Consider the following 27373-nt stretch of genomic DNA (forward strand, 5'->3'; position numbering starts at 1 on the left):
CCGTCAGCACAGGGCCCGACGCGGGGCTCGAACTCACAGACCGCGAGATCATGACCTGAGCTGAAGTCGGGCGCTCGACCGACTGAACCACCCAGGCGCCCCCAAATTAGCTTAAATTTTTAAATTCTCCTTTTCATGCCAGAATCTTGACTCACAAGGCATCCCACAGTCAGGATAAATTCCACGTGACACACTATTGGGATTGTTCTCCCAGTTGTTTAGTTTCCCTCCTCTGTTACTGGAACTCTAGATGTGCAAGTACTTTGATTTTTTTTCTGCATGAGTTTAAGCAGCTTTCCTAGGAGAGAGGTTTCCCTGGGTCTAGCTCTCTGCTCTTTCAAACAATTTATTTTTATTTTTTAAAATATCTATTCATATATTTCTGAGAGAGAGAGAGAGAGAGAGAGAGAGAGAGAGAGAGAGAGAGAATCCCAAGTAGGCTCCATGCTGTCAGCACAGAGACCAATGCAGGGCTCAAACTCACAAACTGTGAAATCATGACCTGGAATCAAGAGTGAGACGCTGGGGCGCCTGGGTGGCACAGTCGGTTAAGCGTCCGACTTCAGCCAGGTCACGATCTCGCGGTCCGTGAGTTCGAGCCCCGCGTCAGGCTCTGGGCTGATGGCTCAGAGCCTGGAGCCTGTTTCTGATTCTGTGTCTCCCTCTCTCTCTGCCCCTCCCCCGTTCATGCTCTGTCTCTCTGTCCCAAAAAATAAACGTTGAAAAAAAAAATTAAAAAAAAAAAAAAAAAAAAGAGACGCTTAACCTAATGAGCCACCCAAGCACCCCTCAAACAGTAATTGAAAAAATTCTTTTTTCCTCTGGGACACCTGGCTGGCTCAGTCAGTAGAACATGAGACTCTTGATCTTGGGGTCTGTGAGTTCTAGCCCCATGTGGGGCGTAGAGTTTGTCTTTAAAACAAATTTTTTTCTGTAATGTTTATTTTTAACACATGGAGTGTGAATATTGGGGTCAATGTGGTCTCCTAGATAGAATCTCTCTAGGTCAGATCCTCGACGTGGGATGGCTGGTCCATGGAAGACGGATCTTTGCAAAAGTTTTTGACAGTGGTTTGTTTGGCTGTTTTCCATTTTGTTTTTTCAAGGATTTAGGTAAGATTGTGTGGGAAAGCCTGCGAATATCTCTCCCAGTGAAAAGATTTCTCAAGGCTTCTTCCAGAAAAAGGGAGTCGCCGTGCGCCCTCTGGTGGCTGCTTTCTCCACCTACAGGCAAATAGGTCCAGGCCTAAAAGACCCCAAACCCATCAAGGGCTAGAAAAGCCACAGCAAAGGAGGGTTCCGCTCTCGCCGCCGCTGGCTGGGCAGTTGCAAGGCCACTCCCCACCAGCTTGCAAGAGTACTTTTAACACTGTAATGCAAGAGTGACCAAAGGGAGCCTTTTTCTTTTCTTTTCTTTTCTTTTCTTTTCTTTTCTTTTCTTTTCTTTTCTTTTCTTTTCTTTCTTTTCTTTTCTTTTCTTTTCTCCTTTTCTTGGTCTTAAAAAAAAAGGCCATATGGAGGCATAATTGATGCATAGCAAACCATGCATTAAGCGCCCAGTGGGCGCCCCCGTGTGGCTCAGTATCGTTCCTGTATTTTACCGACACCTCAGTGGGGACTGGGGCCATTCTCCGTCATCGAGGACATCACTGTTTCTGCAGTGAGACTGCAGAACTTTTCACGCTATAAATAAGACCCGTGAATAGCCTCAAATCAATTTTGCACCAAGCGAGTTTGCTTACAAACTCACCAAAAAGAATTTGGTCTTTCAGAGCCTCCTGGATTTCGGAATGATAGACTCAGGTTGTATCTCTGTTTTACAGCCGAAGAGGCAGAAATATTAAGTATCGTGTACAAGGCCACCCAAGAAAGCATTCACGCCCTGCGTCGTCCCTGTCTGCCGGCCATGAACCACGTCGTCTCCCGGGGACCGGGGAGCCGGAAGTAAGCAAAACAGACAACCGCTTTCTCTTAGGAAGCTGGTGTTCTCACACAAACACTGTATGTGAGTGTTCACAGCAGCCTTATTCACAACAGCCAAAAAACGGAAACGACCCAACTGTCCAACTGATGAAGGAGAAACAAAATGTGGTCCATCCATACAATGGCGTATTGTTCAGCCATAGAGGGTATGAAGTACTGATACGTGGATGAAACTTGAAAACATCATGCTCAGGGAAATTTCTGCTGAGCCAGACACAGAAGGTGTCACCATACGTACTGTGAGACATAGAGGGTTTTATAAGAAGGGTCCAGAACAGGCAGATATTTTTTTTTTAACGTTTATTTATTTTTGAGATAGAGACAGAGCATGAACGGGGGAGGGGCAGAGAGAGAGGGAGACACAGAATCTGAAACAGGCTCCAGGCTCTGAGCTGTCAGCCCAGAGCCCGACGCGGGGCTCGAACTCACGGACCGTGAGATCATGACCTGAGCCGAAGTCGGACGCTTAACCGACTGAGCCACCCAGGCGCCCCAGAACAGGCAGATTTATATAAAGTGGATTAGTAAGTTGCCTGGGGTGGGACGGTTGGAGGGGAAATGGACGATGATTGCCATAAGGGGGACAGGATGACGGAAATGTCCTAAACTCGACTACAGCCACGAGGGCACCACAGCCCATTAACAAGCTCTCGATAAAGCTGTTTTAAGGAGTGGATGCTCTTGGAGGTGGGGACAGATTAGCACAGACAAAAATGAGGTCAATCCTTCCCAGAAGTCACCACCCACTGGACACATACACTTGAAACAGTTCTAGTTTTGCTGAGCACTGGTTTCCTACCTACCCTGTGTCCAGATACTCACCAATCGTTCCGGCCCAGCGTCCACATGCTTTCTATTAGGAGACGGTCTCACTCTGGGATGCATTAGTCAGGGTATTACAGAAAAAGAATGAAAACAATAGAATTGTGTATATATATCGAGAGAAAGAGTATTTTTTAACTTTTTAAAAATATTTATCTATTTATGTTGAGAGAGAGGGAGAGAGGGAGCATGAGTGGGAGAGGTGCAGAGAGAGAGAGAATCCCTAGCAGGCTCTGTGCATGACAGGGCTCATGACCTGAGCCCAAATCAAGAGTTGGACGCTTGGGGCGCCTGGGTGGCTGAGTCAGTTAAGCGTCCCACCTCTGCTCAGGTGGTGATCTCACGGTCCGTGAGTTCAAGCCCCGCATCAGGCTCTGTGCTGACACCTCGGAGTCTGGAGCCTGCTTCGGATTCTGTGTCTCCCTCTCTCTCTGCCCCTCCCCTGCTCACTGTGTCTATCCCTCTCAAAGGTAAATAAACATTAAAATAGAAAATAAGTTGGTTTTAAAAACTACAAAGTCAGTGGAGACTCAAGGTGGTTCAGTGATGTGGTAATGTAACAGGGGGTCTGAGTTGAATTCAGCCTACAGACTGTTCAAGACCCAGGGGTATTTAAAGCTTGTCTTTTTTTTTTTTTTTTTTTGTCTTTCTCTGTGAGTTGGTTGGACCGCGGTACAGCCTCCCTCACTATCCGAAGCTGGGCCCTCATCTACCAGCAGGTCTGGGTGCTCCCCTACCTAGTAGGTCAACAGCCAGCCAGGACAGGGGCATCCCCAAGGCTTGGACCGGGCTCCCGGACTAGGGGAATCACTCTCTTGCCCCTTTGCTGGAGCTCAGTCTCTGCCACCCAAGCCGAGCTCCTGGGGGCCTCACCATGGCTTACCTTTTGCAAGCATCAGAGCAGGGCAACTGGCTTTTTAAAACACTATCTGTGGATGAAAACAGCGACAGTGCAGAATGCAACACTCACATGTTTTTTTGACCCGAAGATGCAGAGCTTAAACCTGTGCACCCCAATCCCGAGGAGATGCACTTCTCCGCCCTCTGCTTAACTTTGGGGGTGTGTTGGTGGGGGGTTTGAGGGTTGCTGCGCTATGCTTTGTTTCCTGTTCCAGGGCCACATTGGGGTGCTCTGAATGAAGGTCAAGTGAGACAACGTGTGCAAAGCACTGGGCATGCGGAGGACCCGTGAGTTACCATCACCCTTGTTCCCCCTTCCCCATGACCTTGCAAATGTCTGCTCGGAGGAGGGCCTGCCAGGGCCAGAGGCCAGGTCTCCGGAAGGGGCTCCCAAGGCTCGCTAGGGTTGCGATTCCGGCTCCTGTCCTGCGACCCCGCCGCCCGCGCCTGAATTTAAGGGCTCCACAGGAGAAGAGCGAAACTCTGGGGAAGAGGGAGGACGGCACAGAGCCAGTGCTTCGGGAAGTGGTGTCTCAGCCCAGCGGTGAGCCAGCTTGCTGGGTGCGACTTCCGTTTGTCCTTGATCCGAACATCCGCCCCCTTCACCCCAATCCCCTATCTTCACACTGTTCCCTCCATTCCCTTTAACCTGAATTTGACCCCACCTTGTCAAGAACTTCACCCCGACCTTCCCTGGTACAACCAGTTTAACAGAGAGGCACCACTGCAATTTTTGGTCCTCGAAGGTCAATGGGCAACAGCGGTTACGCCTTCTAGTATTTACTTAGCACCGACCACGTGACTGAGCACGTGGCTTCCACAGGCGAGCCCGAGCTCACACGGTGGCCTGGCCCAGAGCCTCGGGATGACGACCAGGGAGGGGATGACGATTTTGTAGCAAGCGGCAATGGCAGGGGGAGGGGCGGAGGTGAGGCGAGCTCAGCAGGACCGTCCTCGAGGGTAGGTAGGGTGGGAGTCGTTGGGCAGGCCCGCTTGGGGACAGCAGCACCAAAGCAGCAAAGCAGAGCAGCTCAGGACGTCCAGGGCCCGGCACGCGTCCAGGGGCACGGGAGCCACGCGACTGTGGCGAGCGGTCCTTAGGAACGCCCGACGGGAACGGTAAAGCATTTAGGCCGCCTCCCGCAGGCAGGGGGCGACTCGAGGCCGTGGGGCCAGCACGAGGCCCGGGGACACATCGAGGTCGGGCCCGGACTGAGGCCCGAGGGCCTGAGGAGCGTTGCGGAAGACTGAGGAACACGGTCGCTCGGGAAGCGGGAGTTGTAGTAACGGAAGGACGGGCCAAAACTCAAGACCACTTTTTCATTTTTTAAATCAAACACTTTATTTTCCACATAACAAGCGCAAAAAACTCCCAAACACTTTAACAATACAATTAACGCAGTTATGAATTCAATTATAGGTACTACTCAGAGCCCCAAAAGGTCAATCAGCTTAACGTTCCAAACATTTCCAAACGTGGTTTTTCAAAGCTACCTTTGGTTTTTGGAAAAACCAGTATGGAAGTCAATATACACTGAATGCACTGAACATTCGCTCAGAGGAAGGGGTCCAGTGGCAGCTCACACCCGGCAAGCTGGAGCGCGATTTGGAGTCCTCCACGGAAATACACGCGCAGGTTTGCCCCCGAGCTCCCGCGGCCGGGACAGAGGGCCGTGAAGGGGGGAGAAAAAGGCCAGTCCAGGTTGTGGCGTTTCTCGTTTTGTAACAGAGGTATGAGTTTGACACTAGAACACTGTCAAGTCATTAAGCTTCATGTTCCAAACGGTCTCTTGCTGAGGCTTGAGGTGGGCACAAATGGTGGGGAAGATGAAGTCACAGAAGAGCTTTGAGCAACCAGATCCCAAAGATGCTCAAAGAGGGTAGGGAGGAGCAAGCTACAGTTTCCCATTGTTCTCACATTATTTCAGGGTGAAATTGTGGAGAAGTTCGGATAGAATGTTCAAATATTTGCTTAGATTTTTTACTCGGTTGCTCTATGAGGACCCTCATACACAGCAACGTTGAAACGTTCATTGTAAAAAAAGAGCGTACAAATAAATTCACAAAAAAGAGACAATTAATGTTGAGCAGCCAAAAAGTCATGGTTTATTATATTGGGAGGGATTTCATAATTCAAACACAACCAAACTGTACATTTTACAATCACATTCTATTTGTAAACAGTTAAAAGCCACTGACTTCTTTTGCATCTTAGGACACAAACAGTTAGCATCAAGGCAATGAAATGATGGCAAATTCTGCGCTGTTAAAATGTTTACCCTCGTTTGGCCCGTCTTCTTTGACTAAGCAAGCATTATAATACCATTTGTGGGCAAAAAAGGGGGGGGGGGGCGAGGAGAGAAAGGAAGTTTAAAAACGGTGTAACTCGTTAGTTTGCAACAACATTTAAAATCTTTATACAACGAACAATTCTGTGAGCCCAATACCGTGGCTACAGTATGCATAGTTACTGATTTCGGCTTTAAGGTACAACAGTTCAACATTAACACAGTCACAAGAGAGCAGAAACAGAGAGCCACTTGATGGGATTACAAAAATTATTATCACCTATCGATTATTAGCAAACCATCATCACTCACTAATAAAAAGACAGCATCTGAAAGCAGAATGTCGACTCCAGCTTCAAGCGTTTTTTTTTTGTTTTTTCTTCTTTTTTATTTTTTTTTATTTTTGGCAGAGAAAATTCTTGAACAGAGCAATGTGTAGTATCAGTGCTAAAAGTCGGGGTTTTCTTTTTTTCCTATAAGAAACTACAAGGAGGTTTTTTTTTTTTTTTTAACTTTTTATTTTTTTATTTTTTCCTAACTGGGGAACTGGTTTTCCTGAGAACCATGCTCTTCGATTTAGGACAGGAATAGAAAAACAAAAGGACATGGCCAAATGCTGCTCCTTTTTCCCAGAGATAGAAAGCATCTTGTAAATCATCCTCCATTTTTTTTTTTTTGTCTTTTACATTTTTTTTAAATGATGGAAGAGTAAACATTTTTTTTTTCTCAAAAAACAAACAAAAAAATCTGTAAACAAGAAGGTTCAACGTGGGAACCTTCAAAACAAAATGGAAAGCCTATTCAAAGTGCAGGGCCCGTCCTGGGTGGCAGGGGGGGCTGCAAGTCACAGCTGTGGCCACAGTTTTTCAAACTGCAGAGCGAAATTCTTTAGTTTTAGAACATGAAAACACTGGTGCAATACTTTCATTATAGTCCTAAGTCAGCATCAGAACTCGATGTTTTAAACTCCACAACACCACAATAAGGTAGGCAAACATCAAGGCATAGTAGAGAGCGCACACCTTTTAAGAACATCCTTGAGTAAACATTTACACTGGAACAGCTGCCCCCCCATATTGCCGATGAGACGGAGAGAACATCATTCAGTGCAAAGTTAAAAGCTCATACATTATCAGCCCAAAAAAATGGTTTTGCCAAAAAAAAAAAAAAAAAAGGAAAAGAAAAAAAAGAAAAGGGGGGGGAAGAAAATGAAAATGGGGTAAGGGACGGGGAGGGAAACAAGGAAGGCAAAAAACAAAAAAACAAAAAGAAACCAAACCCAAAGGCTAAACATGATGACTATACACGTGAGCTCATTCTATACGGTTTAGCATGTATGGCGCTATTTGGGAGTGTAAATAGATAGATACCTTTTCACATTATAATATTGGCCTGCATGATTCAAGTATTCAAACTGATATGTTTCAGGGAAAACAAAGTGGAAAATGTGCAGAGAATAGCTGTTCCCACAGGTGGCCCCTGGCTGCAGGCGGCGAGCCCAACTTAGTGCTCCTTTCTTTCGCGTCTTGAGGTCACAGTTCGTGAGTCTGCGTCTACGCGCTACATGGACTCTCCACCCCCACCCAGGTGGTCAACAGAAAGAAAAGCATTAATGGGGGACGGGCTGCTCATTCCCCGGGGGTCGCTGCTGCTGGGAGGCCCCCACAGGCTTGTGGAATAATGGGGGGCCCCCCAGAGTGAAGTGCCGTGAAGGTCTCCACAGCTCGTTCCCGACAGCCCAGCACCATTCCAGTGATTGAGATCGGTCCGGCTGGAGAACGAGTGCGAACAGTCGAGGGAGCCCAGCCGGCTCTGGCTGGACCCGAGAGACTGCCAGCCGGGAGAAGGGGTCAGAGACTGACTTTGTGCAAAGAAACGGCTGATCTCCTCTTCACTGGCAAACTCAGCAAGAATAGTAGTGTTCCCCAATACACACCTGGAGGGAAGAGACACGGGGCGTGGTGAAAACTCAGGGTGTCGAGGGGTCTGACCCCAAGTGGGGGGAGAACTCAGCCTCTGCTCCAAGGGTCAGGGGAGGCGGGGAGGCGGCGACAGGCCGGCTGCCGGGGCGAAAGCTGCCCCGGGAGTGTGGCTGTGCCACCAAGACCAAGGCTCCGGTCTCCTACAGGCGACTGAAGAGGTCTGGGGGCCACTGTGGCGGAAGACGCTTCGCCTCCGAGTACTGACCCGGGAGCCTGAGACACGGCGAGGCTGCCGCCCTGTGAGGCGCTCTCACCGCGGGGCCCCGCACGCGGGCCCGGAGACGCCGCACAGTGTCATCGGCTGTGCCCTTGCACAGGGAACCCCAAACTCTTGCATTGTGAGGACGCTTTGCGGGCATCCTGCACCGGCCGGAACTTACATGTGCAGAGACTTCTGTGCCTTCACTACCTCTTCTTTTGAGCTGTAACGGACCAGAGCATTTCCATGTGGGAGGTTCAGGTGGAATGTTATCAGTGGGCCGTGCTGCATGCACAGAGTACGCAGAGTTGAGCCATCGATCTAGGAGACAGTGTGGGGAGCCGCCCGTCAGACCAGCGCCATGGGGACCATCCAGGGAGGCTGTCCCCGGCTGGGACGCCGCTGTTCTCTCTCCTGCTGCCACTGGTCACTGGGGCTCACTGCTGTGATGGGGTACAGTGCCCCCCTCCCCACCTCCACTGGTCCCAGAGCCGTACCTCTGTGGCCTCTAGACTCCTGGACACTCCCCAGATCCCCACTTCCTTAGTTAGCCATATGCCCCTGCTGTGGCTTCGTGTCTTCTCTCTTCCCTGCCCTGAGGACAGGATTCATCAAGGCACTGCTCCCTGGGAGAGGAGGGGGTGGGCTCTTAACATCCGGCCTCCAGAGGAGGGTGGTCCGGGGACTAAGGAAATGTTCTAATCTGAGAGGGTGGACCAGGGTTTCTCGAGTGCAGGAAGGACCAGGACCACCTGCTCCAAACTGCTTCAAATGCCCTTACGAAATGCAGACCCGAGGAACCTGTACTTCGGTTGGCTCCTGGGTACATTTCACAGGGTAAAAAAAAAAAAAAAACCCAGGTCGGACCATAGCCTGCCTGAGGCATCTGAAGATCGTGCCCTGTTGTGTCCTCTGCCCGGCCTTGACATCTGCTTTGTCCCACTCACTTAGCGGGCCTGGGCAGAACCTCCTCTCAAAGCAGACTGGACCCCTTGGCTCCTGTGCCGGCTGGCGTGTGCCCAGCAGCCAGGATGCCTGGAACTCTTACCTGAGGTGTAAGGTTCTTTAGAACAAGCCAATTTGTTATTCTCCCTGAGCTGCTCTCACCCCAGCTGGAACCTAAGGACAAAAAAGGGCGAGTCAGTTTTCCAAGGCTGTGGCCTGAATGTCTTTTAGGACACACACTTCCCAGTCAAATGACAACTATTCAGGAGCATCACCTGGGCCCGTGGCGCGCATCACTTCCCTCTTACCTGCACTCATACACGGGGCGCTCTCCCCCCAGGCTCAGAATGCCAGCTCACCCCAGCTCTGACTGGGCGTGACTTCCTGGGACATGTGGCTCTGCCTCTGGGGAGAGTGAGCTCAGACAGCCCCCAGCTCATCACTTGGCAGGCGGGTGAGGTACAACAGGTGAGATCCCTTTGCGACCTTTTCAACTGTAAAGCTAAAACTACCTCAAAAGGGTGCTCTCTGGGAAAGGCCTCAGTTTGGGACGACCTCGGGTATCCTTCCATGACTCTGCATGCCTGTCGTACAGAGCGTGAAGCTCTAAGGGGACTTAAAAGCTTGCAATCGGTATCCATCGACAGATGATGGATAAGGAAGATAAGGAAGAAGTGGTTATACACACAACGGAATATTACTTAGCCACAAAAAAGGAAGAGATGCTGGCGCGTATGGATGGCAACAACACGGATGGAGCTAGAGAGTACGATGCTTAGCGAAATACATCGGACAGAGAAAGACAAATACGTATGATTTCTCCCATATGCAGAATTTAAAGAACAAACAAACGAACACACAAGGCAGAACCAGACCTATACGTACGGAGAACAAACCGCTGGCTGCCGCGGCAGGGGGCGGAGGTGGGCAACTTGGCGGGGGGGGGGGGGGGGGTGGTAGGCATAGGCTTCCAGCTGTGCAATGAATAAGGCACAGGAAGGAAAGGCACAGCATCGGGGACACGCTCAGCGGCACCGGAACAGCGTATGGGGACAGACGGTCGCCACACCGGTGGCGAGCAGTGACGTGCAGGATTGCTGCATCATACGTCCTGCACCAGAAGCCACTGCAGGGCTGTGTGTCAGCTGCACTTCAGTTACAAAGAGAAAGCTTGCAATGGCCCAGACGTTCCCGCTTCTGCCTGGGGGGGCCAGGAGCCCCGAGCCTGGCCTTCCGGCTCAGCCCCAGGGCACCTGCTCCCAGAACTAAGACGTGTTCAAGTCATTCCTACGGGTATCCAGGGTGCCTCACAGAGTGTCCAGTATGGCTCGGGAAGATGCCGCGGGACAGGGCTCCTGCCTGCTCCTTTCTCCCCCTGCATCTCTAGTGACCCCGCCCAGGAGCACTTGCGCCCCGGGCACACGCTATTCCCTCTGCTCTGCGTGGCTTATTCACCCTCAACTGCACCCACCCTCATGAGGGGGTGGGGGTCCCGGGCCACTTTCACCATCTCCCCTCCCTGGGTACTGCCACCAGCCACTTGGCCACGCCCAGCCATGCCTGGGGCCTGAAAGATCCACTCACACACCCGACACCAATGACATTCATTGGCATTTAGCAGCTTGGAACACATTCAAGTGTTCTTTTCATGTAATTAAAACTCCACCCCCCCCCAATGTCCCCCCAAGTGAAACACTGCCAAGCTTTCTTTCAGCCAGTCACGGGTGTAAAGATCAGAAATCACTGGGAGGTTTTACTACTCTTTTCAGCCTAGAGACGGGAAGGCTGCTACAGTTCTGGGCCTGGGGGAGAATGAAGACTGGAACTGTGTTTACCGGTAGAATCGGTACACAGCTCTGAGTTAAATCTGTGGCTGTGTGAGTGTGTGTGTCAGGGCGGGGACACAACACCCGCCCAAATCCCGTGCTAGGGGAAGGGAGGAGGGGAGGCGTGTGTGGCGGTGTCCTGGGACAGGCTGCCCTGTGCCTGCTGGCCCCACGGGCTTAAGTCAGCACCGCCTTTCACCCTCGTGTGCCCCTGCTGAAACAGCAAAGGTCAGCATCATCTGGATCACAGGCCAGGCTTCCCTGAACGGGGCCCAGTTTGCAAAGCCAGGCGGGCCGATTCCATCTTGCCCAGCCTCTACGTGTCTTTGTGACACGGCGATCCTCTGCGGGCTGCTGCGACCCGGAAGCTGTCGTACGGTTTCAGATGCGTTCCCGAGGAACCTCTCAAAGAGAGGTGATGCCCGTTTCGTGAACCGTGCCACTGACTGTTGTGTGTGTTTGGGTGTAAGTGTTCCTAAGTAAACCAGACACAACTTAAAGTAAAATTTAAGAGTGACAAAGACATGGAAGTTGCGGAAGACGGCGATGACGGAGAACCGTGTGTTTATTCAAGGTCTAATCCTGCTCCACAGAGGGTAACACAACATATGCTACTTCGGTCTCTGTTAAACTCAACTGTTCGTGCCGGTTCTTGTTCAGCAAATAAAGCGCACGAGACCACCCTGCACATCTCCTCCATCTTACCTGGGGTATACCTGGCGTCAGAATTTCCCCATCCTCCACCTACACGAAGGGGAGAGTTATCCCACGTAGACAAGGGTGGCTTCTGACCAGTCAGTCCCGGAGGTGGGCGGGACGGAGCAGTGATGTTTTTAGGTGGTAAAGGGACCTTCCACAGCTCATGAGCCAGAGAGGTGTTTGTAACTGAACCAGGAGACCATGTCAATTTGGAATCACTATTTCTGGCTACTCACAGGGAGAAAACACAGCAGAGAGGGGGGAAGATAATACTTTTAGAAAAGAGAAAATTTAAATCATGATAGCACCCATTCTCCCACAAAAAGCAAACCAATCAAAAGACTGTCAAAAATCCCCAAACTAAACAGCCCAAAAACCACAAAAACCAAAATGAAACTGCTCCCTTGACTCAAAACAACTCAGACCATTCATCTAATATTCTTAATAATTTCAAGACTTGTGAAATTCTTAGCCCAGTGTACATTACTGTAATCGAAACTGAAACAAAGCTAAAAACACTCTGAATTACACTAGAATAGCAACTGGGAGCACATTCCCTTCATGACCATAACTGAGCCACTCGAGACCGCCACATGGATCATTACATAGATTTTAGAACTCTCTGGTTTACACACAGGAACAAGGACCACAACAGTAGTCAGGCGGTCTCCTCAGGGGGTCTCCACCGCAGACGTTCACTGGGGGCCTGTGTGCGCTAAGCGCCCAGCTGCTGGGCACTTGGTGTGTGCTCTCTCTCTAGTCCCGACACACATCCTACCGAGGAGCACAGAGGTTAAGCAACTTGCCTATGGGTCCCGCACACAGCCAGGATTCAAACCTAGGCCTGTGTGGCTTAAAAAGGAAAGGGGGAAAAAAAAAAGCCAGCAAGCTCCCTTCCTGAAGCATGCAGCCTCGTGGCAATCGGGGTGTGCGGGATCAGGCACACGGTAAACTATTTCAAAATAATGCTAAAAAACCATGGGGGGTGGGGCGGGGGTGCAAGAGGATGGAGAATTTTATAACTTCTGTCACTGTCCACCATTTTTCTACTTGATTCATAACGTGCACGTCCTGTAAGTCAGCGTGACTTTGAGTGTGGTCAGAAGACTGGTCACAACAGTTTCCTACTGGTGTGTGATAGCCGAGTACAGAAATTCAGAGTGAGTGTCTGTAAACTGACAGCAACGTGACATTGCCACAACTTGCACTTTTCCAGCAACTCCAAGTTCAGGTTTACTACACTTAATAAAATTATCAGTCTGTGAAGGATTAGAAATTACAAAAATAAAAGCTTCTTCATTGGAGAAGTGCTTTGAGAGAAAGCGCACTAACTAAGCTGGCTCTCAGACAGGACTGACAGCAGGCTGTTTTTGGAAAAGACTGCTGGGTACGGTCCATTTGAAAAAGGGATCAATGGGGTTACAAGTACTTTCCCAGGCTCAGAAATATACTCTCCTCCCTCCCCGAAAAGCCTTTAGACAAAAAGGAGAGGGACCCCCCACCCGCTCTGACGGGGCCTCGGCAAGCCCGGACGAGCCCACCTGAAGTGCTTTGTGCTGTACTGCTGAGGGGAACGTTGTAGTTGGAGGCACGAATGGATGACCAGGCACTAGTTGAAGGCAGCGTGGTGTTCAAGGATGAGGATGACCCTACGTGGGGGAAGAGCCCAATTAGTCATCCCCAGAGCAAGGGACGTACGTGGTGCCTGAGAAGCAGCAGAAGCACCTGGCGAGGCTGCAACGCGACAGCACGGCCCAAGAAAGGAAAGCGGACGCCGGGGTCCGGGGCCGCTGCCCGTGCCCACGACCGCACCTTCCTGTCCGCTCATCATCCTGCTGCGGCTCGGGGACGTGGCTCCCCTCCTCCGCCTGATTCTCAGCACTGTCCGTGTCACTATCCGTGACACGCTCGGGGACAGCGGGCCTCCTAGTCCCAGTCCCCGCTCCAGGAGGGCTCGATCCTCCCGCCCCCAAGCCCCGTCTCAGCTCCAGGGACTTCTTGGTACACGCCACCTGCCCAGCATCACTCGCTACTCTGGGCTGGACCGTGACCGCTCTGTCCTGGCTTCCCACTCCAGTCCCCCCTGCTCGCCGCAGCCAGCCCGCCCGCCCACCTGTGACCGCAAGTCTGGGGCTCAAAGCCTTCAATGGTGTGCTTCTTCTAACATCGAATCCAAACTCCTCTTCTGGCTATCTTGTACAAAAAGAAGCCTGTTTCTGCAAGCCACCGGATGCTTCCGTTAAGAAGCTGTGAGGCCCTACGCCTGGCTCTGTCCCACTTTCCTCTGGGAGAGCAGTGGGTCCGTCCACTATTTCTACACAGCGGCCTAAATTCAGCCATTTTACAACGAGGAGGATGCCGTCCTTACCGCTGTGATATGGCCAACACCTGTTCACGAATGATGCATTTACTGTAAAATGCTGACTGCTTTACATTTTATTATAAGCTGGCTAGCGGAATAGGAGGATACAGGTTTCAGAAACGGAAAATGCTTCCATCTCATTCATCCTCCTCCGGGAGTGTGCACAGAACCCTGCAACTGGGCTGAAGAATAACCCTATGGTAGGTGGCGGGACAATTTCCTCTGATACCCCACTAAAACGTGTGTCTGAGCGGGACCCTTAACTTGGCCTTAATTTTCACTTTCGGAAAAACAAGGAAAGCTCAACTGCTTCTTCCCACGAAGTCCTTTAACACCCAGACTGCATAAACAATTAACGACAGAAAATCTTTTACAAAAAGCAGCACCCGTTTCTTAACCATGTCAACACTGAAGCCACATATAAAGCAGATAAACACCTTTTAATTGTTACTACAATTACTGGAGAGCAAACGTTCGCTGGAGCTTTGTGTTAACTGATGCAGTGAATATGTTTATTTACCATATCAGGTGCTAATAAGTCCCCATCGTTTCTAAAGTGGCAAAGAGTCACCTCTGGGAAAATGGCGAATTCTCTTTTTATGTTCACTATTCCCTTGGATGTCGGGTGCTGTGCTGTAAGTTTCACATCTGCTTTGAACCATTCTTAAACCATATCATCCAGCATCATTCAGAAATTCTGACTTGTGCCGCCTACGTACCACTGTTCCTGTCCCTGAGGTGGTCAACTTCCCGCACAGTATTAATTGAAAGATTGTTTATGACACTGCCAGGAGTGACGTAAGGGTCAGTTTCAGGGTCGATGTTTGGATAACCTTTCCATGGTTCACCAGGGCGAAATTCTGGGAAGGAAATACTTAAAATTAGTTCAGGCTTATTTGTCACTTAAAAATCCATTATTAAATATCCAAAACTTTTATTCCTAAAGCCCACGCAATTCTCCTGATTCAGTTACCATAATTAGTGTAACCTAAGCTGCTACTTATGAATAATTTGCACATTTTTGCTAGTGAAATAATTTCTCTGCGCTTGCATATTTTTAAACACTAACATTTTAAAGCGCTTTATTAAATCACAAGCCATAGCAACACAACAGAAAAGGCGGCCGTAACTACATTTCTGGTGACTCCTCAGCCCACAGAAAACACGGTCAAGTTGGTCCCCCAACACGGCGAAGAGGAACAACGAACGGAGGTTTTGCGTTACTCTTCACACTGGCCTGCGGGACTGACTCTGCTCTCGCCGCCTGGAGCACAGGGGCACTGGTAACGGGCCAGACCTGCTCGCTGGCCCAAGACCTGATGCTCAGCTTTCCATGCGTCCTATCCGTGTCCCCCCCACCCTCGGCCCAGGACTGGGCTACAGTAGAACCTACAACCTCTAGAGATAACGCAACCTTAATGGGAAGAAACCCTCACGGAGGAAGCAGGCAGCACTTTACCTGGTGGCCAATTAACACTGCTAGAGCCGTTAGGCGATTTGGCACGTGGCCAGCCGTCTCCTATTGAACCTGGAGGACTGGCTGGAGAAGTACTGCTGTTCATAAAGTCATAGGGAACAAACGGAGACTCTTCCAGCCTGAAACCACTTGAAATAGCACCTACAGAGGGAGACACAGGGCAGTAAACGTGAGGCAAAATATACGCGTGAATTTATTTCTTGCGGTTTCTCCAATAGCAAGAGAGAACTCGTCATGGGTCTGCGGGTTCCAAGTTGTGTTCTGCAGGCCATGTGAAAAGGCAAGGCGAAAACAAGGCTCTGCACTCGCCCAGACTTCAGTCACTTTTCACGCTCTCATGTACCGAGATCTGGAAATTATCATCATGAATTTTATTTCCGGAAGGATAATAAGGACCAGAGCCATCAACAAGTGACCCGGGTACGAGTACACACTTATTTTCAAATCGTTAAAACACTGGTATCTTGGCCTAAATGGAGAACGAGCACAGTGAAGTCTCTGTCCAGGAGGTGTGTGTGGGGGGAGGATGGGCAAGGGGTGATGAGGAGTGATGGAGAGAAGAAAAGAACTGTGGAAAAGGAAGAATGACGGTGGGGAACACTGTGAGTGCCAAAGAGGTGTACCCGAGAATCGAGACTGCTATGCATGTAATGAAGACAAATATCCTTTTTTTTCAGGATGTTTATATTTCTACTTATACACACCCCCTCGTAACTATACCACATTAGTGAAGCTACCTGTTATCAAAATTGAGTGTGAAATCCCACAAAAAGGCAATTTATGCTCACTTAGAAATCGTCACTTGTTTCCTGATGATTTATTCTCCACACTGATCTTTGTTTTGCCTTATTAAAAAAATTTTTTTAATCCTTATTTATGTTTTTGAGAGAGCATGAGTCAGGGAGGGGCAGAGAGAGAGGGAGACACAGAATTGGAAGCAGGCTCCAACGTGGGGCTCGAACTCACGGACCGTGAGATCATGACCTGAGCCAAAGTCAGACGCTTAACCAACTGAGCCACCAAGTGCCCCTGTTTATTTTTAATAGATATATACCTTGTCTATTTTTTGCTGACAGCAGAGCGCCTGACGCAGAGCTTGAACCCACGGACCGTGAGATCATGACCTGCGCCAAAGCCAGACACTTAACTCAACTACGCGGGGGCCCCTAATTACCTTCTATTAATCACTTCATGGGAGAAGGTGCAGAAGATGGGAAGTGAGATTGTATAGGCGGCAGGTGTAGTTGAAGCAAGCAGAGCTGGATTTATGCCACAGAAATGCTGTGTCTTAGAGGTAGGGCGTGTGAGCGGTGACCATAAGGAAGGCCAACACCGCCTGGGCACTAGTGGCTCACCCTGTCCTAGTGCTTGAGTGCTTCTGAGGTGTTGTCTTATTCACCCTCCAAACACCATACGAGGTATTATTATACTCCCATTTAGCAGGTAAAGGTTAAGTTACTTGCCAACAGCTAATAAATAGCAGAGCTAGGTCTCAAATCCCAGGTCTGTGTCTATTTTGCCATTTTGCCATCATGTCAACTACCACTCCCACGCTGAAGAAAAATTCCAAATGTGATATGCCACTGAGTGGCAAATGTAACTTAGAATTCAGGTCTGTTTGATTCAGGGTTCGATGTTCTTTCTACCATGTGACCATTTCACCTTCCATTTCTGATAATCATCAGTCCAAGGTTCACAAACTAGCAAACTGACCTTTAAGCCAAGTTTAGTCAAATAAAGTTTCAAGATACAAATCCAGTGGAGAGGACCGAATGTCACAAACATGTTAATCAGAGGGACAGATTTGATGCTGCTTAGGTTAGAAAGCAGAGAGGCTCTCCTGGCTGCCACCCAACCCCCCCCCCCTCACCCCACCACCCACCCGGCCATTATCTTAAATCACTAAGTCCTATCAATTCTGCTTCCTACAATTTTGTGTTTTGCACAACTGCAACAATTTAGTTTTGACAGAACGCGCATGCTGCTGAGCGAGTGAAGGCAGGGCAGAAGGAAGAGGGAGAGAGAGAATCCCAAACAGGCTCCAATCTCAGTCCAACTCAGGGCTTGATCCCATGACCCTGGGATCATGAGCTCAGCTGAAACCAAGAATTGGATGCTCAACCGGCTGAGCCACCCAGGTCCCCCAAATGCAGTGATTTCTGAATTATTTTGTTTTGGGTCCCTTGTATGCAAAGAGTTGGATTTTGCTTTATGATTCAATCTGAATTTATTTTGATAAATTACTTTGGCTCATTTATGCTTATCAATTTTATATATATTTTGGTTCTAGTTTCTCATATTATTTTATATGATGCCTTTTATTTCTTCACAGATTCTTTTTTTTTTTTTAAGTTTACTTATTTTGATAGAAAGAGAGAGAGAAGGAGGGAGAGGGAGGAGAGAATGAGAGCAGGGACAGGCAGAGAGAGAGAGGAGGAAATCCCAAGCAAGCGCTATGCTGTCGGCACAAAGCCCAGACTTGGGGCTCAAAATCACGAATTGTGAGATCATGACCTGAGCCGAAATCAACCGTCGGGTGCTTAACTGACTTGACCATCCAGGAGCCCTGATTTCTTTATAGATTCCTTAAAAACTCTAAAAATATGGTACCTGTTTTTCTCTTTTCTGAAAATGTGGAAGGCTTACGTTTTTGTTTCAGTGGGTGTCTCTGTAACTTGTTTAATCTCGTCTTCAAAAAATTCTGAGACATAGCTGACGTATAACACTGTGTTAGTTTCAAGTGCACAACGTAAGAATTTGATGCTCTTATGTACTGTGAAATGATCATATAGCTCTTGAGTAATGACGACACTGGGTCAGGCTACACTGTCTCCTGTTTGGCTAAGCTCTGGATCAGGCACAGAAGTTTCCCAGCTGATCTCCTCGCCCCAGCTGATCTCCACTCCCCAGGTCTCCACAAAGCAGCCAGAGTAATCCCAAACACAAAACATGCCACTTCCCAGCTGAACGGTCTCCAACAGGTCTCCATTGCAGAGGGGGGAATACTCAAACTCTTCAATCATTTATAAGGCCTCCACCCATCAGCCCTGGGTTCCCCTCTCATCACCTCTGCTTGGTTAACTCCTGTTATCTTTCGTATCTCAGCTTAAGAGGTCACAACCTTCTTCTGGAATCCTTCAGCTACTGCCCCCAACCCCAAGACGGAAATAAATATTCTATGTATGTACCCCCACCACAGAACAACGTGCTGGGGGCTGATGAGGGGAAAAGATTTTATCAACTGCCTTCTAGTTGTAGGATCTTAAGACCATAAAGCTTCCCAGACAACCTGGTCCAACCCTTCTGCGACGCACGCACAGCTTCCTGGTCAGATGTCCTTGCCATTCCACCCTACCTCACTTAACGAATCTGTCTTTTCTTACTCCGGAAGGTGTGCAGTAAAGCGTTAGGACAGTAGGCCCAGAGTACACATTACAAAGAGCTACGAGACTGGCCCTCCCTCACTCCTGGGCTCCTCCAAGCCCACAGCATATCCTGCAGATAAGAGTACCTTTGCATACCCTGCACCTCAGCCAAGCCAGATAATTTCTGGTAACAAGGTGACTTCTGGTGAACATCTACTTCTGTCTGCCCGAGGCCTGGGTCATATACAGTATTTTTATCAAATCTCTGAGAGGTCTGCGGGGGTTGGAGACCGCATAACACGACCACGCAGGTGCTAATGCCTATGTGACTGACCCCCTGATAAAGACCCTGGATGCCAAGGCTTGTGTGAGCCTCTCTGGTCGGCAATACTTTGTATGTGGTTTCACATTGTGGCTGGAGAATGAAGTCTGTGAAACTTCACTGGGAGAGGACAACAGGAAACTTCTCCTGGACTCTGCCCTATGCGCCTTTTTCCTTTGCTGACTTCCGTCTGTATTCTTTTGCTGTAATAAAGCATAACCATGAGTCATACAGCTTTCCTGACTTCTGTCAATTCTTCTGGCAAACCAGTGACCTTGAAAGTGGTCTTGGGGACTTCCGACACAGAAGGTCTCCTGGGTTCGCCCTTTCTTCTCGGCTCCACAAGTAACTTATTACTAGCTCCCTATGGTGATAAACAGAGACCCCATCTCAGACAGTGCTGTGAGCAGTCAATGCTGGCCAAAGCCTTCCCCACAGGCGGCTCCCTTCCCCAGCCTCAGCTCGGGTCTGACGCGAGCTTGAACACTACCATCACATCCCTCCCCCTTAAAGATGATCTCTACCCCGTTCCACTGCTAGGGGACAACAGCCCCTCTCTTCTACAACACGGAAGCACAAATGCCAACATGAACTCAGGGTTGATGAAGAAGCGAGGGAGGTTGGCTACAGGCAAACTCCCATGGTCCTTCCCCAAATGGGAGCATGACTAGAGAGCGAGATCTCTCTGGTTAGGGACCGTAGGAAAATCTCTTTCCCCCAGTGGAAGGGAGGGCACAGGTGTGAGGGGAGGGAGAAGAGAAACGGAACAAGCCCCGCACTCCCAAGTACGTGCAAACGCAAATGGCAAATGCTGCCACCCGGGGCTGGGCAGGGGTGGGGGTGGTGGGGACCACGGGGCGGGGCAGCGAGCGCACCAGCAGGCAGCTACCCCGCTCCGGGTGTGCACTGCTCCGGAGCTCCGTGCCGCCAGGCCTGCTTGTTTCTAAGAGACGCCACAAGTCTGAATTTGTGCGTGAAGTTTTCTGAATGTTTACACGGATGTTGAAAAAGATGATTTCAAAATCGTGAGGGTCTAACACAACATAACATGTGGGCTGGCACCTAGCTGAACACCGACAGCCAGGTGTGAATTTTATTGTAAGTGAGAAAGGGAAACCACAGTGAACTATCAATAATGGGAATAGGATGATTAACATTCCTCTCCCTCTTCTTAATATAAGGAAAGGGGAAAACAAAGCCAACAAATAAGATTCCGAGTCTCCGCTGGGAGAGAGGCCAGCAGGAGCCACCGATCAGGAAGGAGCAGCCCTGGGAGGGGAGAACGTGAGAGTGTGAGGAACTGGAGGGTAGTAGTGTAAGAAAAAGCACTTCTTTACATAGACTGCAAAGCTTTTTGAAAAAGCCAACACTCTAAGACTCGACATTTAGCAGGCTCTCACATACAGATATCAAACCGTCTTTCCTTCTGGAGCTGAAGACCAAAACCACAACCGGGTCAAGAAGTATTTCCGAAATCATTTTTACAAAGGAGGAAAAAATAACAACGACAAAGAAAGAATCAAAGCAACAAAACAGAATACATCAGATCAAACATTCTTGATTTTGAAAAAATTTTTGAGAGAGAAGGAGAACCTGTGCAGGGGGTCCAGGGGGAGGGGCAGAGAGAGAAAGAAAGAGAGAGAGAGAGAGAGAGAGAGAGAGACAGAGACAGAGAGAATCTCAAGTAGACTCCATGCTTAGCTCGAAGCCCAACACAGGGCTCAATCCCACAACCCTGGGATCACGGTCCAAGCTGAATGCAAGAGTCGGTCGCTTAACTGACTGAGCCACCCAGTGCCCCATTCTTAATTTTTAAGGGGATGAAATGTAAGTCTGGAGATACCGAAATAATACCTATGAAACAAAAACCACTGGTCTTGGGTTAGTTACTGTCAGCTATGCCACCTGCTCAAGTACAGACAAGGAGAACATTCTGGGAGCAGAGAAGCATGTAAATATTAAGTAATTTGTATAAGTAATGGAAATATTTTTAAGAAAAGAAAGAATGACTAAGTTTCAAGCATCAAATTAAGTAAATAAAGAACAGCAGGGATCTAGACTGGAGCAAAGAAAAAGGATCAACCTCGGGGCACCTGGGTGGCGCAGTCGGTTAAGCGTCTGACTTCAGCCAGGTCACGATCTCGCGGTCCGTGAGTTCGAGCCCCGCGTCAGGCTCTGGGCTGATGGCTCAGAGCCTGGAGCCTGTTTCCGATTCTGTGTCTCCCTCTCTCTCTGCCCCTCCCCCATTCATGCTCTGCCTCTCTCTGTCCCAAAAATAAATTAAAAAAAAAAAAAAAAAAAAAAAAGGATCAACCTCTTCCTTATTTGGAAGAAGAGCACTTTCCTAGAACATATATAGGAATAAAAGTATTTACTGTTTAAGCTAGTAACTAAAAAACTTAAAAGAATTTACTGCTTACACTGCAGATTTATGCAAAAACAGTCCATGCGATAGAATGAGTGGAAAAAAAAGATCAACATTAAGTTGTAAAAGAAGATAAAATATAAATACAAAATCATGTGGTTAATTGAAGCCAATGAAGGACACACGGGAACGGGCTGCTTACAGGAAGGCCCCGCCCTGCCGCCCAAATGGCCACACGCCAGGTGCCAAGCCACAAGGGAAGAGCTTGACGGCTGTTACCGCATTCAGTCCCTTTAACAATTCTGGGAGGTCTCATTTCCTTTTGCAGGTGCAAACACTGTGGCTTAAGGAGTTTAGGAACTGGGATGAAATCCTAACTGTATGTGACTTTAAAATCTATGCTGAGGACCCCATTTATGTGACACACACCATGTACCAGCGTGCCCTGGGTCAGTATGCCGAGCACTGTAGGATACATGAGGGATGTGACACCTGCCACAGCAGTGCACGGAAGGCAAGAGGTCATTTTTACAAAGAAATTGAGGCTCAGATAAGCAGGGCAGACATGGAAAACTCCATTTTACCCCGAGAAGACAGAAAACCATATGACAGAAGCGTTTCTCTGGCTCTCTACATCTGACCTGTCCAGCTACTCCTTTCACTAGAGCCACACCCGGAGGCTGTCCTTGTTCTTTTCTAGGCTCCACTGCTCTGGGCAACCTTGTCCATGTCCATGACCTCAACATTCTGATGAATACCAAACCTTATCCTAGCTCAGATTTTTCTTCTGAGTGCTGGCCTCTATTCCTGATTTCTTTAGAAAACATTTTTTTTTAATGTTTTATTTATTTTTGAGAGAAAGAGACCAGGAGCAGCGGAGGGGCAGAGAGAGGGAGACACAGAATCTAAAGCAGGTTCCAGGCTCTGAGCGGCCGGCACAGAGCCCGATGTGGGGCTCCAACTCACAAACTTCAAGACTGTGACCTGAGCCGAAGTTGGACGCCTAACCGACTGAGCCACTCCCCCACAGAAGTTACCCCCACTTTTTAAAGTTTATTTATTTTGAGAGACAGAAAAAGTATCAGCAGGGGAGGGGCAGAGAGAATCCCAAGCAGGCTCTATGCTGTCAGGGCAGAGCCTGATGCAGGGCTAGATCTCATGAACTGTGAGATCATGATCTGACCCAAAATCAAGAGTCGGGCGCAGGGCGCCTCGGTGGCTCAGTCGGTTAAGCGTCCAACTTCAGCTCAGGTCATGATCTCATGGTTCTAGCCTCACAACGGGCATTGTGCTGACCGCTCAGACAGAGCCTGGATCCTGCTTCAGATTCTGTGTCTCCCTCTCTCTCTCTCAAAAATAAATAAACATTAAAAAAAAAAATTCTTTTTTTTAAAAAGAGTTGGGCACTTAACCAACTAAGCCACCCAGGCACCCCACCCCAAGCCCAGTCTTAAAGGTCAAGGGGTTGGGCTGAAGGAGAGAGGCCCAGGAGGTGGGTTACGGATAATCGTGTATTTGCACAAGGACTTAAGTTAGTTACCCAGCCCTTCCATCCTTAATTCTAAGGCTGTTTTTGGTGCACTCTCTCCTCATCCACTGCCTTCTGCCTCACTTACACTGCTTAGAGTCTTCTGTGTCTCTGGGTTGAAAATTTAAGATGATTTACGGCACAAAGTGGTCTGTGATTTGCTCATTCTGGCCTCTACTGTCCTAGATTCTTCTTCCTCCCTTTGCCCCCTCACCTCCGTGACACGCGTGCATAACAGAACCCCACGGGTTGTCCTGCGTTTGAACTTTTCAAATGCTCTACTCTTTTTGCCATCCTCTCTCTACCCCTTCATGTGGTCTGAAGACCCGCTTCTTAGTCTCCATATAAAAGCCTTTCCAGACCCAGCGCACCGAAAGGCTGTCGTTCCTGCCCCCTGCCACCCCCCAACAGTGGACCGCACACTGCCATCCCACGTGTGCCAACATCTCAGTCCGTCTGTGTTCCTGGCACCTACCACAGGGTGTAAAAGCTGTTACGTGCTGACTTTTGCTACCAAACCAAAGAGCTCCGTTCAGGGCAAGTACTGCTCCTGGCTCATCTATGCTCAATGGTGTGCGTGCGTGTGCATGTGTATCCAGGTGGCCAAGAACGGTCCTTTGGAAAGCAGAAAATGTTCCACTAACATTTGCTAGATGGATTGATGTTAAACAGGTTGAAAATTATATTTCTAAAAAAAAAAATGTAATTAACGGATGAAAAGACAATAATATTGAATCTATATGATTTACACAAAGCAACAAAATACATGAAGAAAATGTGCCATTATACAAAACACTGACAGAAATCAAATTATGCTGGGAGTTTTTAATACCCTCCCCATCATACTAAGTTAAGTAAATGTCAAGTAGAACACTAGAACGATCAAATCCATTGCAAAAACCTAAATGACCATTAAAGAGGGACAAATTTTTAAACCACAAATGTATACTGAATCTTGATTTTGTACAAAATCATTAATTGTGTTAATTGTGCCTTTTTAAAAATTTAACTAAGATTTAATAACTAATAAGCACTTTTTAATAATGAGGAAAGGGTCTAAGTGGATTTGGCTACAAATACAGACATTTAAGATAAAATAAAAGCCTAAATTTAGTATTCTACAGGGTTTTGTTTTGTTTGTTTTTTTAAGTACAACATGTAAGAATGTATTTCATACCATGTTTGCTGGAGTTTTGATCCAAAGATGTGTTCACAGAAATGCTGTCCACTGTAGTCCACTTCCTTAGTCTTGACTGTGGCTCTTTAATACTGTTCATATCCATATTTACATTCAAGTTTGAGTTCAAGCCTAAAAACAAAACAATATTTTAATAGAAAACCACTTTATAAAATATAACATGTTTTCCTTCCAATACCACGACCTCCATTTTCTAGAAAAAAACATGTAACTAATCTAATGTTTTTAATCCTGTGACCTGGGACTGTTCCTTAGCAGGTATCACCCTACAAATGTGCACAGCCAAATGATTACAGACAAGCACAAGGTAGGCAGAACACTCTGGGCCCCTGGCCAAGGTTGTGTAGAAATCCTCAATAGATATTCTAATATTCAATAACCCAATGTTTTCAAACCATGAAACTGTTAAAACTATAACAGTGTTAATGTGGAAAACTATAGAATATGATTATTTTAAAATTCCTTGGTGGGGCACCTTGGTGGCTCAGGCAGTTGGAGCATCCAACTCTTGATTTCGGGCTCAGGTCATGATCTCAGGGTTGTAGGATCAAGCCCCACATTTGGCTCCATGCTGAGTGTGGAGCCTGCTTAAGATTCTCTCTCTCTCCCTCTGCCCCTCTTGTGCTTGCTCTCTCTCAAACGATAAACAAACAAACAAATAAATTTCCCCGGTAAAAAGAGACAATTTTAAGGAAGCTCAATATTAAAGTTTATCTCCAATAAAATAGATCTCTTTAGCTATCCCCCAAGAGCACCACGGATGAAGAAACATAGGGAATCATGTTCAGTTATCTTTTGCTTATAAACAAAAGTTTTCAACTGGCTTGCCAGCCAAAGGACACCGTCATTGAAAAGCAAAAAGGTCCTGGGGCGCCTGGGTGGCTCGGTTGGTTAAGCATCTGACTTTGGCTCAGGTCACGATCCCATGGTTCGTGAGTCTGAGCCCTGCATCAGTCTCTCTGCTGTCAGTGCGAAGCCTGCTTTGGATCCTCTGACCCCCTCTCGATCTCTGCCCCTTCCCCACTTGTGCTCTCTCTCTGTCAAAAGTAAAACAAACATTAAAAAAAAAAAAAAGTAAAAACGTCCTGCTCTAATAATTTAGAGACTCCCATATCTCAAGGCGCAACTTCCTTGACCTTTGGTGATGAAACACATCACACTTAGATATTCTGTTGGAACAGGATGGAAATTTCCATCTTGCATACTGTGGGTCAGAAAACTGACTGTTAATCCAGGGTTTCTGAAGTGTGATCCAGGGACCATCAACATCAGAATCATCTGAGATTCTTGTTAAAAATGAACACTTTTCAATGGGAGCCAGAATCTCTGGCCACATAGCCAGGTGGTTCGTATTTTAAAATTTCAAAACAAATAGTTTTAAATACTTGGGTTTGACGACAGTCCATGTGATATCAGGTCAAACTTAAAAACTTTAATAACGTGGGGCGCCTGGGTGGCTCAGTTAGGTGACCAACTTTGGCTCAGGTCATGATCTCACGGTTTGTGAGTTCGAGCCCTGCATTGGGCTCTGTGCTGAGAGCTCAGAGCCTGGAGCCTGCTTCGGATCCTGTGTCTCCCTCTCTCTCCCTCTGCCCCTCCCTCACTCACACTCTGTGTCTCTCTCTCAAAAATAAATAAAACATTGAAAAAACACTTTAATAACATAAATTCTCTAATATCATCCCAATTTTTTGAAGAGAGCAATTACATTTGTTCTCTGGACTCATCAACCAGACCCAAGACTCGGCAAATTTTTCTGTGAAGCTTCAAATAGTAAGTATCTCAGGCTCTGTGGGCCACAAGGTCTGTGGGTCTCTGTGCAACTCTGTTTTAGCACAAAAGCAACCACAGAAAATACATTAACAAAAGACCATGGCTGTGTTCCAATAAAACTTTCTTTACAAAACCAGGCCACCGGCCAAATGTGGCCAACAGGCTCCAGTCTGCCAATGCCTGATTTAGACAACCATGCTGTGTTGGTATGAGTTAGGCAGACCTCTTAACCAGGAAAATGTATCTCTCTGTCCTTGCTGAGAGTCTGCAGCAATACGAGGGGGAGCCAGAGTGAAGCGAAGCAGGGCAACAGCGGGCCCCACCCCGCCCACGGCCAAGAGCAGGCTAGCTCGTTAGCTGTCTTCAACACACTTGGGCTGGCAACCAATCGAGCTGGCTTTCGAGAAGCCATTTTAAGGGAAAAGAGAGAAAGCAAAAGCAAAATCAACAGAGTGTCAACAATCAAGGCTCAAAATATAATCAAAGGCACAGAGAGAAAAGAGACCCAGGGAGGGGGAAAACATACAAGCCTGAAGTTTCCAGAGGGAGACAGGGAAAGAAAGGAAGAGGGGAGCTACTGCAAGGGCAACAGAGGCAACCCTCCTGCCTCTGTGTCCTACACTCAACACTCATGCCAGAAATCACCCCGAAAGACTCAGACAATCGTGACAATTTCAGGCGCTGCCCCACAGAAGCCACTCATCCCAGTTATTCCCCAAAGCGGCACTGCTCCGGGTGTCTCTGGCATGTGGTTACTAACCACCCCCCCCCCCCCCCCCCCCCACTCTACGAGGAAACCACCTGGGGCTCGAGAGCAACTTCACCTTTATTCTAACCCACTTTAAATGAGCAGGGAGTTTTTGAAACAGCATGGCTTTCTGGAATGGAGAGAGGCCTTCCTGGAAGCAGGGAGATAGGCTGACCCTGGGAGAGGCAGGGCAGCTCCCGGAGAGGAACGAGCCACAGAGCCGGCGTGGTTCCGAGGGGACAGAACTGTGCCGCCAAAGGAGAAGACGTCAGGCAGCGGCTCCTGGTGTCAGGTGAATGCCCCCGCCAAGGAGAAACCCACCTATAGGGAAGTTGCTGAAAGCATTTATTGGTGACGGCCCTTTCTGCAGCTCGGGTGTAGTGTGGGGCATGACGTTCTCGAGGAAAGGTTTCATGGCTGGCTGATGGAGTGGCTGCTGCTGAGCTGGCGGGGTCTGTTGCTTCACCAACAGGTTGGGGTCCAGTTGGCGAGACTGCTGCATCATTTGCTGCTGCACACTAAGAGGTCGACCCTGAAAACAACCAAGTGATCGGGAAACACTGGAGAGAAAGTCTTTAGGGATACCCAGGT

General features: G+C 48.4%; 1 protein-coding gene and 1 long non-coding RNA gene across 13 annotated transcripts in view; one reads left to right on the top strand and one right to left on the bottom strand.

Annotated features, from left to right (window-relative positions):
- Positions 1-5779, top strand: part of LOC123382550 — a 19535-nt gene extending 13756 nt beyond the window's left edge. The window contains exons 3-4 of the long non-coding RNA XR_006591073.1: positions 1824-1944; positions 3921-5779. This is a non-coding gene — a long non-coding RNA (uncharacterized LOC123382550). The remainder of the gene's footprint in view (positions 1-1823; positions 1945-3920) is intronic.
- Positions 5780-5788: 9 nt separating this feature from the next.
- The window catches only part of TNRC6A (trinucleotide repeat containing adaptor 6A), a 161293-nt gene continuing 139708 nt past the window's right edge, over positions 5789-27373 (bottom strand). For 11 of the 12 annotated variants that reach the window (XM_019820779.3, XM_019820780.3, XM_019820783.3 and 8 more), the window contains 9 exons: positions 27104-27314; positions 24241-24372; positions 15466-15624; positions 14726-14866; positions 13186-13293; positions 11651-11872; positions 9223-9293; positions 8356-8495; positions 5789-7929 (listed from right to left, as the gene is read on the bottom strand). In XM_019820779.3, the coding sequence (XP_019676338.1) occupies positions 7554-7929; positions 8356-8495; positions 9223-9293; positions 11651-11872; positions 13186-13293; positions 14726-14866; positions 15466-15624; positions 24241-24372; positions 27104-27314 (1560 nt within the window). In that variant the 3' untranslated portion in view covers positions 5789-7553. Of the gene's footprint in view, positions 7930-8353; positions 8496-8671; positions 8801-9222; positions 9294-11650; positions 11873-13185; positions 13294-14725; positions 14867-15465; positions 15625-24240; positions 24373-27103; positions 27315-27373 lie in introns of those variants that run through there. The other variant, XR_002150537.2, reaches the window with a different exon arrangement.

The sequence above is a fragment of the Felis catus genome, chromosome E3 (genome assembly GCF_018350175.1).
Source record: "Felis catus isolate Fca126 chromosome E3, F.catus_Fca126_mat1.0, whole genome shotgun sequence".
NCBI lineage: Eukaryota > Metazoa > Chordata > Mammalia > Carnivora > Felidae > Felis > Felis catus.